This window comes from Electrona antarctica, assembly GCF_951216825.1.
Source record: "Electrona antarctica genome assembly, chromosome: 10".
Classification (NCBI taxonomy): Eukaryota; Metazoa; Chordata; class Actinopteri; order Myctophiformes; family Myctophidae; genus Electrona; species Electrona antarctica.
The window spans coordinates 21,452,820-21,473,674 of NC_136791.1; the positions used below are offsets into that span (position 1 = coordinate 21,452,820).

At 44.6% G+C, this 20,855-nt stretch overlaps 1 protein-coding gene across 1 annotated transcript; it reads right to left on the bottom strand.

Annotated features, from left to right (window-relative positions):
- Window positions 1-562: 562 nt before the first annotated feature.
- Window positions 563-20,363, bottom strand: LOC306930760 (polyunsaturated fatty acid 5-lipoxygenase-like; the record flags this gene model as incomplete). Its single annotated transcript, XM_079511856.1, has 14 exons — window positions 563-742; window positions 1,370-1,540; window positions 2,126-2,226; window positions 4,904-5,025; window positions 7,037-7,215; window positions 7,597-7,683; window positions 8,761-8,964; window positions 10,078-10,224; window positions 13,897-14,069; window positions 14,942-15,048; window positions 16,065-16,187; window positions 16,774-16,855; window positions 18,326-18,524; window positions 20,229-20,363. The coding sequence occupies 14 exons, from the start codon at window positions 20,361-20,363 to the stop codon at window positions 563-565; spliced, it is 2,010 nt and encodes a 669-aa protein (XP_079367982.1).
- Window positions 20,364-20,855: the final 492 nt, after the last annotated feature.

The following is a 20,855-nucleotide window of genomic DNA, read 5'->3' on the forward strand; positions in this document are numbered from 1 at the left end:
TTTGTGTGGCTATGGCTGTTTCGAGCCAAATTAATGTTTTTCATGCAAAGCAAATGCTTGGAATGGATTCAGAATCATGAAAACACCCTAGTTTGACATGTCATATGCTAATTAAAGCATAATGACATTTTGAAAATTGTGCCTTTATAGTTAATGGTGTGATCACATATAACCCCCTATAAAATAAATTGCTCAATGATGACAGCCGGTCAGCAGGTGGATTCATGAATGTATGTATATAGACAATATTTTAGGCCAATAAAAAATAATAATATATATATATATATATATATACCAAATTTCCCACGAACAAAAAAGCCTGCTGGCTGCCAGACCAAAACTATTAATAAGAGACTGTCTAAACTAAATAATAACTACTGTACATCGGATCCGTTTGAAAATTGAAACACAGGTTATTTGTTTTTCTCTCTTACATTTCCTGAAACGGTCCGTCACAGAGCCAGTAGCGGTCCGTCACAGAGCCAGTAACGGTCCGTCACAGAGCCAGTAACGGTCCGTCACAGAGCCAGTAACGGTCCGTCACAGAGCCAGTAACGGTCCGTCACAGAGCCACGCTGTTGGGGATCTTGTCGGGGGACAGGTAGTAGAAGGGCAGCCTCTTTCCCTCGTTGCGTTTCGTGATGGCGCTGCCGATGTCCGCCAGCTCCCTCCTGAAGCTCTCCATGGCCTGCTTCACTGGCTTCTCTATGAAGTGCTCGTCGGGGTACATGCCTAGATACAGCTGAAAAGGGAAGACGGACAAAAAAACTAACTTTATTTCGGGTCAACATGGAGGCCATTTTCCTCTTAGGGTACACCAGTAAGACGCCTGAGGGCGAGGAGTGACCTCGCCCTTTAGGGCTTGCGTGCACGCATCCGACTGGGTGACAGCAGACTGCTGGGCGAGCGCTGGCGCTTTGGCAAGGGGGTGTCAGATGAATTCTGTACTGGCCATATATGGAGTGTGTCTTGAGTGTACAGGGTTTGATGGGGTCAGATCAACATATGGAATGTCAGAACAGGTCAGCTCCATATATGGAGATCTAAGGGTGGCAGCGGGGGCAGAGTCTTGAGTGTACAGGGTTTGATGACCCCCCAGGTAGGGGCCGGGCCTTAATTTTCGGGCCTGTTGAGAACTCTAGTTTTTGCCGGCTGCCGGGCGTGGCTGAACTAATCAGTCAAAACGGAGACCCACACGGCCCCCAGGTGTAGTGTGTAGTTTTCAGTGTGTAGTATTCAGTGGGGCCCCAGGTGTAGTGTGTAGTGTGTACTTGTACAACAGTACCTCGTTGTCCTGGTACTGGCTCAGGGCCCACACGGCTCCCAGGTGTAGTGTGTAGTATTCAGTGGGCCCCTGGGGGCCCCCTACCTCATTGTCCTGGTACTGGCTGAGGGCCCACACGGCCCCCAGGTGCCAGCAGGAGCGCCCGCGGTCTGGCAGGCTGTCTACGATGAGCTGGACGTCTGCTACCCCTTTCTGGGTGGGAGGGGGCCTACGCATGGTGGAGGGAGCGTTGGGGATCCACGAGCACCAGTCATACTGAGAGATACACACACGCACACACATAGACACCCATTTTACTGAAGTACAAACAACACACATGCCAGTTATACTGTATACGTGAGCACGCACGCACACACACGCCAGGGGCCCTGTCCAGAGCCCGGGCAGAGGCCTTTTGGGGCGGTTCTGGACAACTGTGGGTCCGACCGACTCGACACCGGCTGCACTCCCTGTGGTGGTGTGGAACGCGTGTGTCGAATTTGAAGTCGGTGGGGCGAACGGTTCTTGAGTTATGTGCATTACAGACGTACAGACACACACACACCTAACATCCGTCTAACGGTAGAATATCTATATAATGAAACCATGAGTATAGCATAAACTATAGAATGCTAACTAATAATATGCTATCCAAATTACATCATTTAGCCTTTGTATACACCTGCAAGGTCGTTGAGGCTAGGGCAAGTATACTGCGGGCTAAGGTGGAGTCTGAAGAGGTGGGTTTTCAGACTACGGAACCCTCTCAAGGACCCCTGGGGGGGTCCCTGGACCCCACCCACAGTGAGAAACACTGTGGTAAGGAAAACACCTCTCCAGAGTTGACGGTAAAGAACACACCTGTCCAGAGTTGACGGCGGCGTGCTGCGCTGAGCCGGTGAAGATGACCACCGTCAGGTACTCTACCAGCTCCTCACGGCTTTTCAGCGACTTGGGGAACTCTGCACGTGTTGACACAAAACCACTGTTAACACCCTGAGCGGCAAGGACGGAGTTCTCCGTTCAATCAATTACTAACGCCCAGCACTCTGGACGGAGATTTATTGATATCAAAACCGCTATCAAGATCGCATCGCTCCACAGGCTGGGAGCGTCTGTTGTGCAACATTCAATGTTATTTTCCGGTGGGACATCATCGAAAATGATGACGTCGGCTAAATTGAAAATTTTGCAGATGAGACCGAAAATCTTAAAACGTGAATAACTCTTGATCTAAATCATAACGTCCAATTCTAAGCACAGATTATGTGCACTAGCATGTCTGAGAGGTCATTTTGACCGTTGTTTGGAGTTGATTATCTTTGCCCATGAAGCTTTCAGAAGGTTCCCCTTCCATGACCATCATCATCCATCACCATTCCATCATCTCAGAAATCTTTGACATCTGAAACATTTTCTAAATATGAATTTAAGCACATGTTACTTCTATCTGATTTTACGACATGCTAGTGTTAGACGGCCCATCGCGGTTCCGTCGCTAGTCGCGTTAGAATTTATCACACCTCGCATCGGGAGTGTTTTGGCTACATCTAGCTACTTCAGCTACATCCGGGATAGCGTCTGGTCCGTCGCTAAATGTGCTCCGCTGCTATAAATCGCTGGGCACTCTGATTTAATGGATTAAACAACCCCAGGTGTTCGGGGTGTTAATGTTGACTTGGGGAACTCTGCACGTGTTGGCACAAAACTACTGTTAATGTTGACTTGGGGAACTCTGCACGTGTTGGCACAAAACTACTGTTAATGTTGACTTGGGGAACTCTGCACGTGTTGGCACAAAACTACTGTTAATGTTGACTTGGGGAACTCTGCACGTGTTGGCACAAAACTACTGTTAATGTTGACTTGGGGAACTCTGCAGTGCACGTGTTGGCACAAAACTACTGTTAATGTTGACTTGGGGAACTCTGCACGTGTTGGCACAAAACTACTGTTAATGTTGACTTGGGGAACTCTGCAGTGCACGTGTTGGCACAAAACTACTGTTAATGTTGACTTGGGGAACTCTGCACGTGTTGGCACAAAACTACTGTTAATGTTGACTTGGGGAACTCTGCACGTGTTGGCACAAAACTACTGTTAATGTTGCCTTGGGGAACTCTGCACGTGTTGGCACAAAACTACTGTTAATGTTGACTTGGGGAACTCTGCACGTGTTGGCACAAAACTACTGTTAATGTTGACTTGGGGAACTCTGCACGTGTTGGCACAAAACTACTGTTAATGTTGACTTGGGGAACTCTGCAGTGCACGTGTTGGCACAAAACTACTGTTAATGTTGACTTGGGGAATTCCGCACACGTTGACACAAAACCACTGTTAATGTTGTCCACTGAAACTGTGACGGAAAACATTTGTCGACGGTCCTTTGTCAATGAGGAAAAAACAAATAAAAACTGAGCAATGAAGAATAAACTGTGACTAAATACAGTATATATATTTATTATATTAACAATTTTGTCAACAAATAAAACCTAGACTAAAATGTTAGTAAGGGGCGAGAGATCCAGTAGAACTACATCATTTTATGGTTATGCATGCTTGGTTGTGTGCGGGTGTCGCACTAAAATGCACACGGAAATTGGCAATCTAAATTATAACATGTAGACGGATGGGAATCGATTGCGATGAAATTAGATTAATCTGCAAAAACACTTGGGGGCAAATATTTTTAATTGACAAAAAGTCGATTGAGAGTAGAGAGAGCAGAGTGACTGCTCTCAAGCAAGGTGAGCACATACATCAAATGAACAGGTGTGCTATTCTTGTAGATCTGCGATCCTTCTTTCGTTCTTTGTTTGTTTTGGTTTTGTTGCAAAAGCTTTAGTGCAAAATGTGGTGAAATGCAGGAAGCAAACCTTTCACAATGAGATGGAGATGGCATCACAGTCACAACAGTACTGTGGCTGTCACACAGGTCAAGGGTCTGCTCTGGCTTTTAAGCAGCTTAACAGAAACATATTCAGATATGTGATATCCATATATCACATATATCGCGATACTTCCTCCCGCGATATATATATATATTATTGTATCATCCTACCCATTGTTGTGGACAGACAAGTTGGGAACAAGTTGCAAAGTTGCAGTCGTGTTTTACTGTTTGGAGGGTGCAAGATTAATGTACTTATTGGCCAGTGACACACACAAAAAAAAGATTTCGGAAAAAAGACACAATTCCAGATTTGTGTCTTTTATGGTTATTTTTTCATTTTCAGTTACAGATATCGTGATATATTGTTGATGAAATCTCACAATATATTGAATATCGCAATAGCACAATATATCAAATATATCAAATATCGTGATATTATCATTATCGTGGGCCTAATATCGCTACAGATATCGTATCGTGAGGTACCCATATCGTACCCACGCCTCCATTCAACTTCAAACTCCATGTTTCACCATGTTATACTCATTGAAAACACAATGAAGTCACTGGTTGAGGTGGTGACCGATGATGACGTTTTAATGTGTGAGGGGATTTGTCCATGCAGATTTGTGTCTGTCCTCATACAAATCAATGATGACATACTGGTGGCAGTGGAATGCAATTTGTTTGAAACACACACACACACACAAACGCACACGCACGCACAATGACTCTGCACCCACCACAGTAGTCGAAGTCCTGCATGCCGAAGCTGCACACGTCTTTGACGAAGGCTTGTATCTCCTCGTCCGCCTCCACCGTCTCATCACTGCTGTAGTAGATGTTCACCACAGCTGACACAAAGCTGCAATCAGGAGACAGACAGTAGGGTCACATTCTATCTGAATCACAACATCCATTATTAGAAAAAAAGGAAAAAAAAGTGAGATTTTCAGTTCTTTAGTTATTGAGGGTTTAATATCGCTTGGTTTTGGCCAAAAAGGTTGAATAAATACAGAACATGAGATAATTGCATTTCTTTGTAACATACTTTTGCCAGAGACATATAATGATGCGATATAGTTACATATACATATATTATATATCAAATTATACATCTGACATGAAGCTGTGAGACAAACACTAGGATCAACAGGATGACATGGGACAGAGATTTTGTCACAGTCTGTGGTTCCCACACCTTTTAGCTTGAAATGACACGTTTGCCCGGGTCGGGACCTAAACCAGTGAAAATAGCATCGACCATTTGTTTTCAAATTTATGGAATACCATAGATTTTTCATTGTTTTCTTCAAGAAATTACTGAAAAATTATAATAATTAAATTTAGCTTTTAATCCATGGCACTACGGCATATTAGGAGTCCAACTAGTACTAGTGGTTCCCAAACGTTTTATGTGCAAGGGGTGCAAGTGTTCAAATGGAACACTCTCAAAGTTGTATACCTGTTATGGTCATTCAGGGCTAGATCTTTGTGTGTTTCTGGTAACATTATTGTCCACTCATTTTGTATTTGTCTAGTGTAATCCTGGCCGCTACATTCCCTACATGCCAACCTGAGGAGAGCAACGGACTGACCTCATGCTTCCTTCTATGCACGAGGAGTCCAAGCCGTTTCTTTTCACCTGACAGGGGGAGTTTCCCCAGTTGGACGTATAGGGCCAGAGTGTAGGGAGGAGTTTGGCTCAGAACGGGTTATTCTGGTTGCCATTTTCCTGCCTACCAGTAGGCTAGTAGGCTATATAGTAGGCTGCTAGGCTACATTTTACAGCCTCACTGTGGAGACATATACCATTGTAGATATAAAATAATTAAATAAACACTGTATGGTTTGGGTGTCAGATGACAAAATAACATAACCTTGATCCACAACAGTAGTGGGTCTGCCCTGTCCGTTTTTATACCCCAACTTGTCCATTCCATTTCCACCGCGGGCCATCAGAATTATGATTCCATTAAGCCTTGCAGTGCATGCGTTGACTGTCTTTGGAGATATCAAATAATTAAATACACGCTGTATGGTTTCTCAGCTGACAAAATAACATAACCTTCAGCAACATTCCCAAACACATGTATGCTCTGCTCTCTACCTGTCCTCAAACACGCATGACAGTGTAATCAAAACAATAATGGTCAGATCACATACAGATTATTTATTTACTGCGGAGAGAACACATGTTTGACTGATCACTCGTCACTCTCGTGGTGTTTTTCCCCCTCTCCCTGGTTCCATGGAGGATATGTCCACATGTCTTCTCGTCAAGTAAGATGTAAAGATTGAGAACTGTTTTCACGTGAGGGGAGGAGAGGCGGCTATCAGATCAGAACACCCAAACATTTTCTAACAGCGAATAATAATAATACCACCATCGATCCGGAGCCATAGAGTAGAAGAGTTGTGACAAGTCAAAGATAGTAAAGAGATGGAAGATGGTGTACTGCAGTGACAGTATACACACCAGCGTCACTGACAAGCAAACTTACGAACTACACTGGCAGCCAAGTAGCCTAGCATCCTAATAGCCTACATGTAGGCAGGAAGATGGTGCCCAAATAAGCCAAAATCCTACCGAACGCGTCACTACGCTCTCCCCCTATAAGAGCGTGGAAGGAACCCGTTATGCCAACCAGTTCCTTTTCCTTTTCCTTGTGATTAGAGTGTCCGCCCTGAGACTGGGAGGTCAGGGCTTCGATCCCCAGCCAAAGACTGGGGGGAGGCAGTATAGAGACCAGGATTACTGCATGTTTTTTGTGAGGGGACACAGGGAGAACATGCAAACTCCACACAAAATCTGCTTTTGCCATTTGCTGATGATGCGGAGGAGAGAACACGCCCAGCGCCCACCAGGAACCCACCTCTTGATGGCGTTCCAGACCTTGTACCCGTCGTCCCGGTAGAAGTATGTGGGCAGCTCTTCGGTGCTGTCCACGCCGCGCGCTCTGATGGCGTCCGGGAAGCACATGGACCTGAACGTTAACGTCTTCATGGCCTTCTGGACCAGCTGCACGTGACCCCCTCCGCCCGTACCGTTGGCCTGCATGGGGGGTTGGGTTTGGACAGTACCTTTGGATTTTGTTGATTTAGCCATAACGTATTTTGTCTAAAATTCCATTATTTTAGTTTTAGTCATGTTTTAATCATCTGAATTTAAATGTTTTAGTTTTTTTGTCTAGTTTTAGTCGACTAAATATCATGAGAGTTTATAGTCGACTAAATCTACAGTTGGTTGGCGTTGTAAATGCCTGATTTTACACTTGCTTGCATGCGGAACATTGAGCTTGTAGATCTGCTATTTTCAGAGTGCAACACCGGAGCGCAAAAGCGGTTAAAATGATTGTGACTAGGGTTGTCCCGATCTGATCACGTGATCGGAGATCGGAAATCGGGGCCTCCCCCCCCCCTCTCTCTCTCTCACCTTGTCAAAGATGCCACACTCACAGATGAGCTGTTCTCTGGCCTTGGTGTTAATGGCGATGGTGAAACGAACGTGTGGGATGAGTAACTAGAAGAAATCAACCAACCAATCAATCAATCAAGCAATCAATCAATCAATCAATCAACCAACCAGCAAATAAACCAACCAACCAAACATCTCTATAAAGTATTGAAAAGCAGACATACTCATGAAGTAATGAAAACGTCACTCAACATTGTTAAGACCAGGAAAGCATCTGTGTTGTTTTAGATTTTAGCGCTGGCTATTAAAAAAAATAGCAGCTCTACAAGCTGGAGTGCCGTGCTGCAAGCTTGTACATCTGCTATTTTTGAACATTTTTGAAGAATCTTGAAAGTGTGAGAGAAGTGAACTACTGATTTAGAAGGCATTTGAAGAATCAGCCTCAATTGAACCCCCCCCAAAAAACCTGAACTTTTAACATTCAGTTGATTTTCTGTGGTCTGGGGTTTTCTGGCTCAAACAAGTAAAGTGCTCTCATTTTCCTGTGAACTGTGAGGTAAGAGTCCACAAATCCCATATATGAAATAAGAATTTGCCAGCAGATATCAATGTTGAGGGATTTTTCCTGTTTTCATTGCAGCTCAAAAGGCTTCAGAACAAGAGAAAACTCCAGACCACAGAAAATCAAAGTTCAGGTTGCTTGGGTATCATAAAAACCTAAAAGAAAAACGAAAAATACAAATGAATGAAAATGAATGTCATGAAACCTTTAAGTACAGTACGTGATTGATTTAATACTTTATTAACAATTTATAGAAAAATAAGCACAGGAAAGTACAGTTCAATACAAGGTATGCTACTATGGCTTGTTTCCATTGGGGTCCTTCATATTCAATTCATCAGAACATTTTAATGACAAACAAATGTATAGTTCTATGCAAAAACGTACTGTCTTTGAGGGAGGTTTTGGAGGAGAGTGGGGATTAAATGTACTTAGTTACTCTGATTATCTTGTAGACAGGGTGGACATGTACTTAGTTACTCTGATTACCTTGTAGACAGAGTGGACATGTACTTAGTTACTCTGATTACTAAGCTTGTAGACAGGGTGGACATGTACTTAGTTACTCTGATTACCTTGTAGACAGACAGGGTGGACATGTACTTAGTTACTCTGATTACCTTGTAGACAGGGTGGACAGCAGGCAGCTGTCTGTACATGGCCACTCCGAACACCTCAGACATCAGGTGGGTCCTCAGCAGATGGGTGATGGTCTGGTGGATGTGGAAGTCTGCCGAGCGGACCCAGATCTTGGCCAGCAGCCAGTCATACTTAGCGTCACTGGGCAGATAGATGGGACAGTCGTCCCCCGGAGTCTGTCCCAACTGCAGGGGGACAGAGAGAGGACGGAGGGACGTGATGGGTCCATTCAATCATTCAGTCGTTCGTTCGATCATTCATTCATTCGTTCATGCATTCCATAATAATTTCAAATACACTTTTTGATAACTTTCTTCTAACCACTGTACTCTGACTTATGGTGCGTTTGCAGTTTACTTGGTGTGTGCGACCTCTTCACCTATTAAAAAATACACTTTTTGCCCTTCACACAATTAATAACAGATAATACCGGTAATAAAAAGATAAAATGTTGTCCGTCTCTATGACCACTAATGCGTTGCGTGTTCGAGTCCCATTCATGACGACCTTTGCTGCGTGTCCTGTTCCTTCCTCCCTCTTTCCTGTCTGTCTTCACTGTAACTATCAAAGGCACAAAAGCAAAAATATATATATATATATCTTCATAGTGTCTAATTATAATATATTTATAAAAAAAAAGGCTTTTGAGTCGTCCGTGCAAACTTTATCAAACTGGAACGAGACATTTAATCCATGACAAGCATGCTAGTTCATGGTTTTAGGGTTTTAGAGGCGCCGGATGGATGGGAACGTGAGGTTCCCAGTTCCATCCCGGGCTCCCCCAGTGTCAAAGTGTCCTTGAGCAAGACTCTGAACCCCTAATAGAACACTGAAGTCTGACGTCAATATTGGTAGAGGGCGCTAAGTCCACGGGTTCATGTACTTTTTATTTACATTGTAATCCCCATAGGGGTATTTTAGATCGCCTCATATAAGAACTGTGTTTGGAAAAAAAGAATCATCCCGGCCGCTTCACTCATATGGATATGAAGAATCAACTGACTGAGAGAAAACACTAATGTTACTGAATTGGTTACATTTTCGCTAGAAACAGACAATACAGAGACACCTCCCCGACACCTCACCTCCCCATGTTATTCTCCATATGTAAAAACTTCCATGAACCAGGGGATGAGCGAGTGACGTCAGGACTTTGGCGCTCTATTGCTCCTGATGTGCAGGTTGGTGCCTTGCATGGTTTCCCCCGCCATTGGTGTATAAATATGTGTGTGAATGCGTGATGCAAAGCACTTTGGCTAAAAAGCGCTATAAAAATGCACCATTTCCCATTTCCCCACCTGTATGGCCAGAGGCATGATCTTGTTGACGGCGTTCCTGTACAGCAGACAGATGGGTGCTGCCAGGTACTGCAGGGTGCACGGGTCTGTACGGTTAGGACTGATGCCTTCTAGGGCCTCGTAGTCTGCTATGTATATGTTACCTGCCTGGGGGAGAGAGAGAGAGAGAGAAGTCTGCTATGTATATGTTACCTGCAGGGGGGAGAGAGAGAGAGAGAGAGAGAGAGAGAGAGAGAGAGAGAGAGAGAGAGAGAAGTCTGCTATGTATATGTTACCTGCCTGGGGGAGAGAGAGAGAGAGAGAGAGAGAGACGTCTGCTATGTATATGTTACCTGCCTGGGGGAGAGAGAGAGAGAGTAGTCTGCTATGTATATGTTACCTGCCTGGGAGGGAGGGAGAGAGAGAGAGAGAGAGTAGTCTGCTATGTATATGTTACCTGCCTGGGGAGGGAGGGAGAGAGAGAGAGAGAGAGATACCTTTGCGGGCCAAAGATCCCCACAATTTCAGAATTTGAAGAATTGAAGAATTCATCATGTTGGGGTTTAATAGGATTTGGCATTTAGAGTTTTGTTAGGCTTAAAGGTGTATGTGAGATGTATAGCTAGTATAGTTGCATGCCTCATGCCTGTGTCGACTTGCTCACCAACCACAGCTGTAGATCAGCTGTGGTTGGTGAGCAAGTCGACACAGGCATGAGGCATGCAACTATATAAGCGTAACCCAGGATTTATGGTTAGAAAAGGGATATATATATATATATATATATATATATATATATATGTGTGTGTGTGTGTGTGTGTGTGTGTATGTGTGTGCAACAAAAGAGAGAGAGGGAGAGACAACCACACCGATACAGACAGACAGACAGACAGACAGACAGACAGACAGACAGACAGACAGCAGTGGCGTGCACACTGCACAGACATTTAGAGGGGCAGGTGCTCAAGTGAAAAAAGGGCACCTTGTGCAGCGCGTTGAACCGGCCGGTTGCCTTAATAGAGCACCGAAGTCCTGACGTCACTGCCCTCTACTGTCAGTAGAGGGCGTCAGTCCACAGGCTCATGTACTTTTTATTGTCTCCACCAGGCCGAAGGCATGGGGAGAGAGTATGTTTTGCACTCCGTCCGTGTGTGTGTGTGTGTGTGCGTCCGTCCTTCCTTCCGTCCGTCTGTTACCAGCTAATCTCTGCCACCGTTGGCCCGATCCATGCCAAACTTTGCACACACACTCCCTGGATGCCAACGACGAACCTCTGCCCCAAATATTCCTCAACGGCCTGTTATAGCGCCACCATGAGGCCGATTTAGGCAAAACACATTTCTGTAGATTACTCGTACACATTTTATCCATACATCACACAATTCGGTATACACTATCTAGTGTATCATGTGATCAACACGGATCTGCACCATTTCCCATCTTCCATCCTGATTGGCTAAGATTGCCTTCCAAAGCTCACATGATTGGTCCGTTTCGAACAAAATGCCACAAATCACAAACACAGTGTGCAATTTCCGTGAAATTATACACGCACATTTCCACTAGGCCGAGGACGACATGCCACTCATTTCTTCCCCAAATCAGCCTCAAGGTGGCGCTATAACAGGCCAATTCCTGTTTTTAGCTATAACTGCATCGATCTGTATACAACTTATGTATGCGCACTCCCTAGAGGCCATGGAAAAACATTGTCCCTGCATCCCTCCACATCTGCCGGTTATAGCGCCACCATGAGGCCGATTTCTGCAAAACACATTGCTTATGTTAGTCGCACAGATTTCATCCAAATGTCATGCAAATCGGTACACATGATCTCTGTAGTCATGTGATCAAGACGAGTCTGTTGGATTTCTCAGATTCTACACTGATTGGCTAACATTGCCTTCCAAAGTTTTCAGGAGTGGCCCGTTTTGTACGAAATGCTGCACATGTCCTGCTCATCCAGAATTCTATCCTCATGCTATGAGTGATCTGGCTCTGCATTTCCTCAACAAAATGAAGAAAATTGTTGCAAAAAAACAAAACAAAACTAGAAAAAGTGCCCTTCTGGGCACAGGTATCCACCAGGAGGATAGGACTGTGTGAAATGTTTGGCAAAATGTTTAGGAGTAATATAAACATGTTTGCCTTTGATGGCAATTGGATGATTTGAGGCATTTTGTTCCAAAAATGTGTTTTGCAAAAATCAACCTGTTGGTGGCGCTATAACAGGCCAATGTGAAAAGGGTGGGATATATTCCTCAGCCTAGTAAGAAAATGTATGAAAGATTTCACGTAAATTGCATGCTGCGTTCCTGATTTGAGACTTTTGTTCAAAACGGGGCAATCTTGCAAACTGTAAAAGCCAATTATAGCCAATTAGGATGGAATATGAAATATCGGACAGATCCGACTTGAGCACATGACCATAGAGATACTGTGTAACGATTTGTGAGATTTTTGGACAGAATCTGGAGGAGTAATATCAAAAGATGTGTTTTACAAAAGTCGGCCTCCTGGTGGCGCTATAAAAGGCAGATGCGGAAAATGCAGGTCAAAGGTTTGTCCTTGGCCTCTAGGGAGTGTACATGCAACGTTTCACGCAGATCGGTGCAGTTTTAGGTAAAAAATGTGAAAAGCTGCCTCATGGTGGCGCTATAACAGGCCGTTCTGGAAAATGCGGGCCAGAGGTTCATCGTTGGCATCCAGGGAGTGTGTGTGCAAAGTTTGGCATCGACCGGGTTAACGGTGCCGGAGATTAACTGTTCACAGACGGACGGAAGGACGGACACACGGACGGAGTGCAAAACATACTCTCTCCCCATGCCTTCGGCCTGGTGGAGACAAAAACATGTTTATATTACTCCTAAACATTTTGCCAAACATCTCACACAGTCCTATCCTCCTGGTGGAGACCTGTGCCCAGAAGGGCACTTTTTCTAGTTTGCATTGTAATCTCCATAGGGGGATTTTAGATCGCCTCATATAAGAACTGTGTTTGAAAAATAAACCGATCACCCCGGCCTTTTCACTCATATGGATATGAAGCATCGACTGAAGGTGGAAATGTACAAATATACCCAAAGAGTAACAAAATAAGCGTTAGAAACGAGTCAAACTACCCAGAGACTACATTTCCGGGTAGGGAGGTGGCTGCATCTGCCAGTCGCACAACAGAAACTGAATGTCAATTACGTTTATTTTAATTTTATTGATATTTAATGTTTCGTGGTTAGTACGAGTCGAGTCACCACCAGCTGAGCTTACATCAACGAGGAATCTCAGGAACGCAATGTGTTGACAGCTGGGCGTGACGTATATTAGCAGCGACATTGCCTTCATATGTAGTTTCAAGGCTTTTGCGGCCACATTAATTCCATTTTCTCCAGAAACTGGCTGTATCAAATATGAATGGACATCATTAACGATGCACAGCCACTCCCCTGACAGAAAGGCCGGGGTAGTCGGTTTATTTTTCAAACACAGTTCTTATATGAAGCGACCTAAAATCGCCCTATGGAGATTTCAATGCAAATAAAATAATACATGAACCTGTGTGTTGGTGCCCTCTACTGAAAGTGACGTCAGACTTCGGTGCTCTATAGTGTAAGATTTATAGATTTTGGGACCTAGATAATATATTAGAAGCTTTTTTATCAAGAATTGATCAATTAAATGTCACCATGGTCCACATACTGTACAGTGTACACTGTACAAAAAAAATAAAAGAATATATGTATATATAATTCTTTTTCAAACGGGCACATTGCCAAAAGGGCAGGTGTCTATCTGTGCACGCCACTGACAGACAGACAGACAGACAGACAGACAGACAGGTACCTGTATCTCCTCCTCCAGGGTCAGGTCTCTCTCCAGACAGGGCGCCACCATGTGGTGGGTGACAGGGAACTTTTCGGGGAGCTCGAGGCACTTCCTGATGATCACTGGGTTGACCCCGTTGAGGAACTGGTAGCCGAAGATGAAGTCCTCCTTCCAGTGTTTCATCACATACTCTGTGGTGGGGGGGGGGGGGGGGGGAGTACACTTTTATTACGTGTCAATACTGCGATGTAGAAATTCTGTTACAAGTAAAAGTCCATATTTCAAAATGTACTAACAAAAGTATTAGCTTCAAAATATTTACCCAAATTAAAAGTATCTATTATGAAATAATAATCTAAATCTAGTAATATAAAAGTTTTCACATAATTGTAGTGGAGTTAAAAGTACAAGTAAGACACGCGAACGCGGGAAGCGAACGCAGCTTGTAAATTGCAATAACAATTAGAATAAATTACGTACTTTTTTAAGGTTTTTTTTAAGTTCTCTTTTTTTTTTTAAAGTTAAGTTTTTTTTAAGATTTTTTTTAAAGTTTCTTTTTTTAAGTTTTTTCTTTTTTCTTTTTAAGTTAAGTTTTTTTTATGTTAAGTTTTTTTTAAGTTAAGTTAAGTTGTTTGTGTGTGTGTGTGTGTGTGTGTGTGTGTTTTTGTGTGTGATACAGCTTTTATTTTTTTTAAGTTAAGTTTTTTTAAAGATTTTTTTTAAAGTTTATTTTTTTAAGTTTTTTCTTTTTTAGTTTTTTTTTTAAGTTAAGTTTTTTTTAAGTTAAGTTTTTTTTTAAGTTAAGTTAAGTTAAGTTGTTTGTGTGTGTGTGTGTGCGTGCATGTGTGTGTTTTTGTGTGTGATACAGCTGCGCCCTCTGGTGGCGGACGGGTGGTGTTACAGCGTGACACACACAGACACACAGACATGATCTGCTGGGTCTCATAGTAAATGCTCACTGCGTTCGCAATAATTTACTTTGAGATGTAGTGGAGTAAAAGTATTGAAAATTGTAAGTAAAGTAAAAGTAAAAGTGATTGATCCATTGTGACGTGGGACTGACCTGAGATGGTGTTCTTGATTCTGACAAAGATCCGTTCAAAGTCATCAAGGTCTCCCCAGGAGGACTGGAACATGTGCATGAACTGGTTCACACACAGGTTCTCTATTCTGTAGACGGAGAATGATACCACAACCACCATCATCATCATTATAGTTACATAATTCTCTACATAAACCATATGAATTCTCTTCATAAACAGCAGCCATCTTGGATGAACAAGCTCTGTGTTTCCTAGAATGGTACATTTCCTGCTGCTTGCCATGCCATGGTATAAACAAAATGTGTTGTTTGATTCGTGTACTCTTCCCGGTGCCATCGGATTAGTGTCTTTATCTGAGGCATGGCAAGCAGCTCTGTAATCACTAGAGATAAAAAAGAGATATTTGCTCAAAAATAAATCAAATCAAATCTCAGACGTGTGGCTCACCCTATCTCTTAGAGATAGGGTGAGAAGTTCAGTCACGCGAGAGAGAATCGGAGTAGACCCGCTGCTTCTTCGCTTGGAAAGGAGACAGCTTAGGAGGTGATTCGGGCATCTGGTTAGGATGCCTCTCGAGCGTCTCCCTAGGGAGGTCCTCGAGGCACGTCCCACTGGAAGGAGACCCCCATGCTCAGACCAAGGATCAGATGGCCTTGGATCGCCTCGGGATCCCTCATAATGAAGTTACTAATGTTGCCCTGGAGAAGGAAGTCTGGAGCTCTCCGGTGGAGCTGTTGCCCCCGGTGCCGCGACTACGGATAATCGGTTGAAGATGAATGGATGGCTATTTGCTCCAAAATCCTATATACTGTCATCTGCTCCCTTCTATAGTGAATCTGTCACAGTGAGGTTCAGTCATCAGGGGCCAGGCCGCCAGGGCATCACTGGCACCATTCATTCATTCATTTCTGTGGTTTCTCATCCTCTTATTTTCTTTTCTTCTTTCTTTCTGAAAGTAACACAAACTATGGAGCATGCACCATAGTTGTGCCCAAAGGTGTGGCAGAGAGTATTATGTTTTGTCTGTGTCCTGCAGCAGAGTTGTGAACGCACACTCCCTCACCCTGGGTTGCCCGAGTAGAACCTCTGCCCCAAACGTTTCACATCGGCCTGTTATAGCGCCAAGACCAGGGCAGTACTTACGCTTTCGTGTAGTTTAGTATGAAGTCCATTCCTTTCTCGCTGTCGAACTGAATGTCCCGGGGCAGCTCACTGTAGCGCTTAGCATCGATGTTCATGGGAAACCCTGGCTGCCACTCACTCCACCTAAAGCACAGTCCAGTCCACACTTTAGTTACAATGAAACCCTGGCTGCCACTCACTCCACCTAAAGCAGAATCCAGTCCACACTTTAGTTACAATGAAACCCTGGCTGCCACTCACTCCACCTAAAGCAAAGTCCAGTACACACTTTAGTTACAATGAAACCCTGGCTGCCACTCACTCCACCTAAAGCAGAGTCCAGTCCACACTTTAGTTACAATGAAACCCTGGCTGCCACTCACTCCACCTAAAGCACAGTCCAGTCCACACTTTAGTTACAATGAAACCCTGGCTGCCACTCACTCCACCTAAAGCAGAGTCCAGTCCACACTTTAGTTACAATGAAATCCTGGCTGCCACTCACTCCACCTAAAGCACAGTCCAGTCCACACTTTAGTTACAATGAAACCCTGGCTGCCACTCACTCCACCTAAAGCACAGTCCACTCTTTAGTTACAATGCTCACTACACCTTTTCAGACCACGACCCCCCAAAATAATAATAATAATAATACAAATAAATCATGTCGGGACTCCCCTGGGAGTGTTTCAGCGATTCCATTTCAGTGAAAAGTAAAGGTGGATCTTGCCTGTACTCTTTTCGTCTCCATTCCAGCTCCTTGTATCGGTGCTGTCTGGTCTGCATTGTCTTATCGTCTTGTGGCAAACGTGCTAAAATAAACCAACAACAAACACAGACAACAAACAAGACTGACTAGTGGGAAGAGTTATGGATCAATAAAAGCCATGCGGACATACCATCGCCTAGGGCCAGTAGTTTTCCCTGGAAATGATGATATGGTTAATTTTTAAAAACCTTAATTGTGTCATTATTACGCTACGTAAATGTGCATAAATAGCCGATCTACAAGCTCACAATGCGTCACAACATGACGCATTGTGAGCTTGTACATCTACTATTTTTGGTGAAGAGATTTGGTGTAGATATGGAAAAAGAGCTTGTCAAGTACAGTGCAGCTCAGGTCTGCTTTACTAAGTATAGAAGTGATTAAACTGAAGTGATATTGATGAAGTCCAGATATCATCAAGGTATAGAGGGTATGCGCATACATAAAGTGAATGGCAAATCGAGTGGCAAAGTGAGTTTAATGTCGTTTAACGTAATTGAATGCAATCAGATAGGACTTTTCTGTTTGGCTGTATGGGCTGTCAAGGCCAGAAAGTAGTTTTTTGCCACTCAGTAGGCATTCCTGCATAACTTCCGGGTATGATGATGATGTCACGCGCATACCCTCTATTCTGCGACACCGCGCCTGGACTTTCATCACCGCACCCACTTTGAGAACCACTGGCCTAGGCAGAGAAAAGTACCTCAAAATTGTACTCAAGTACAGTACTCGAGTAAATGTATTTGGTTATTTTCCACAACTGCCATCGACCGGGCTAAATGACGTCATGTCGGCTGCAATTCCAAACTGGCCGGCGTAAATAAAGTCAGAGTCTGATTTCCTGTTTTTCATAGAAGTGTACGTCTTAAAATGCTCTGATGAATTGAAAATGGAGGACCCTGATGTAAACAAGTCTTAGTACTTTTCATTAGTGATGCACGATATAATCGGTAGCATCCAGACCCACAGGAACGCACCCAGTGTGCCGGCCCGATTCCGGCGAGCCGCCGTGTGGGGGTCCCTCTACTGTACTGTACTGTACTGTCACTTTAATGTACTGACACAACCAAAATCACCCTACAGTTAATATGTGCGTGTGTGTTTGTGTGTGTGTTAGGTTGCGCACAGGTGGTGAAAAACAACCATGCTGTTTTCATGCTCAGACACACCCACCCACCCACACACATAGCTCCGTAAGGGAGTCAAAAAACGCCAAATCAAATAGACCTTGGGCCAAGCCCCCAGAGGCCTAGGCTTGTTTCCTCTGTATATAATATCAGAATCGGTCAGAATCGGTATCGGCAGTATATGACCATGCAAATAATCGGATATTGGTCATAATTTCATAATCGTGCACCCCTACTTTTCATGATTTCGTCCTCAAAGTAACAGTTTTTGGATTGACTTGATTTCGTTTGAAATGTATACCCATACAGTATTCTACATACTGTGAAATAAAAAAATTCAATCCATCAATCAATCCATCAATCAATCAATCAATCAATGAATGTACCTCGGCCGTCGCGGAGCTGCACCTCCTTGTCGCCCACCAGCCAGCGGAAGCAGGGGAACTTCAGGTAGTCCCCGGCCAGGGTCTTCACCGTGATGTAGCGGCAGTACCAGTCGTCCTGCACCCAGTACTTCTTCTTCTCGATCCTCACCATCTCCACCACGCCCAGGTCCTCGCCCACGCTCACCCCGTACGAGTCCACCTGTATCATGCGCACAGTGTGGTTTTTGGTAGCACATTTTGATTTTAGTTTCAGTCATATAGTCTCTTGAATAGTTTTCATTTAGTTTTAGTCACATTTTAGTCACCCGTTATGTTTTAGTGTTAAGTCTAGTTTTAGTCGACTAAATATCACAAGAATTTAGTCGACTAAATCTACAGATGATTTAGTCGATTAAAATGTGGGCCTTGATGCCATTTTTACACTTGCTGAAAATAGACGATCTACAAGCTCACAGCGACTAATTGCAACTAATTGCAACTAATTGTAAAATGACTTGTACTGGATCTCTTGTCCACTAGTCCCTTCCTGACATTTTAGTCTAGTTTTTATTTGTTGACAAAATTGTCAATATATCTAGTCTTAGTTTAGTCATCATAGCTTAGTTTTTATTTAGTTTCCATTTAGTTTACATCAGTGGACGAATATTTTTTGTCTTAGTTTTAGTCGACAAAATCAACACTGGCATGCACACATCACGGCCGACGGCACAAGCCGTACGGAAACAATACACCGAATTAGATTTACTGGCTGACCGACCGGCCAGCTGACCAACCCGCCAGCTGACCGACTGACCAGCTGACCGACCGGCCAGCTGACCGACCCGCCAGCTGACCGACCCGCCAGCTGACCGACTGACCAGCTGACCGACCGGCCAGCTGACCGACCCGCCAGCTGACCGACCCGCCAGCTGACCGACCTGCCAGCTGACCGACCGCCAGCTGACCGACCCGCCAGCTGACCGACCCCGCCAGCTGACCGACCCGCCAGCTGACCGACTGACCAGCTGACCGACCGGCCAGCTGACCGACCCGCCAGCTGACCGACCCCTCAGCTGACCGACCCGCCAGCTGACCGACCCCGCCAGCTGACTGACCCGCCAGCTGACCGACCCGCCAGCTGACCGACTGACCAGCTGACCGACCGGCCAGCTGACCGACCTGCCAGCTGACCGACCCCTCAGCTGACCGACCCGCCAGCTGACCGACCCCGCCAGCTGACTGACCCGCCAGCTGACCGACCCGCCAGCTGACCGACTGACCAGAATCCAAATGACTGGAAATTCAGTCGTGGCGACTGAGAACTTGAATCCAATGCGAGCGGCACGTTCGGACGGCCATACGACAAAACAGGCTTCGGTGTCAGAGTGTCACATGTTTACAAATGATGAGATTTAGATAACAGTTCAATCCACCTGGGAATGTGGTTCAGGTGTGATTCACCTGTGATTCACCTGAACCACATTTTTCTTTTAATGCTGCTCAGACTTGAAGAGCACGTTCCAGAAGAGGCAGAGGAAATGAGGAATGTGTTCATACAGTTTGATGATTTTCCCCCCGTCAGTGGTGTCAGTGTATTGTGTAGTCTCTGTACTGTACTACATTATACTCATTTAACAAGTGGTGTCTGTGTATTGTGTAGTCCCTGTGTGTACTACATTTATACCAGCATTTAACCAACGTTAGAGACCGTTACACAAGCTGTGATGTTTCATCAGTGTTTCCGTGAAGTTACAGTCAGCTCTGCTCAAATCATGAAAAACATATTGTTGCTGTCGGGCAGAAACCTCTTTTCTTATCTCTATATATTTTAACTTTAACACACAGACTGACACACACACACACACACACACACACACACACACACACACAGTCGAGAATCAGTGCCACAAAGAGGCCAACTCACAGCCCCTCTCGAAGTCTTGTCCAGCAGCGTCCTGTCGCTGCATCTCTCCGTGCCCACCAGGGTGATGTAGATGTAGTTGTCAGTGCCTGCGAACCACTGGCTGCCTGTAGACACCGTCACCGTGTAGGAAGGCATGATGGAAGGCACCGCGTCTGCTGCTCACTCTCTCTCTCACTGCATGGACACACACACATGCAACACAACATGGAACCACTGGCTGCCTGTAGCCACCGTCACCGTGTACTAGGACAGCACCGTCTGCATGGACACACACATACAACACAACATTGGAACCACTGGCTGCCTGTAGCCACCGTCACCGTGTACTAGGACAGCACCGTCTGCATGGACACACATCTCCAGGTGAAATAAAAGGTAGTAGCAGCCCGGGCCGGCCTAGCACCTTAGAGGCTGCTAATCCAGCCTGACAGCGTGTCAGGCTGGCGTGTCAAGCGTGACCCTTGCTGGTTGTCACTCCCCATCTCTCTACCCTCATTTCAACTTACTGAACTGTACTCGCCATCAAAATGATAAAAAACAATATCTTAAAAAAAGGTAGTAACAATACAACCATGTAGAAACACTTATTTGTTTCGAGTTATTTAAAAATGTGTCAAAATGTTTTGA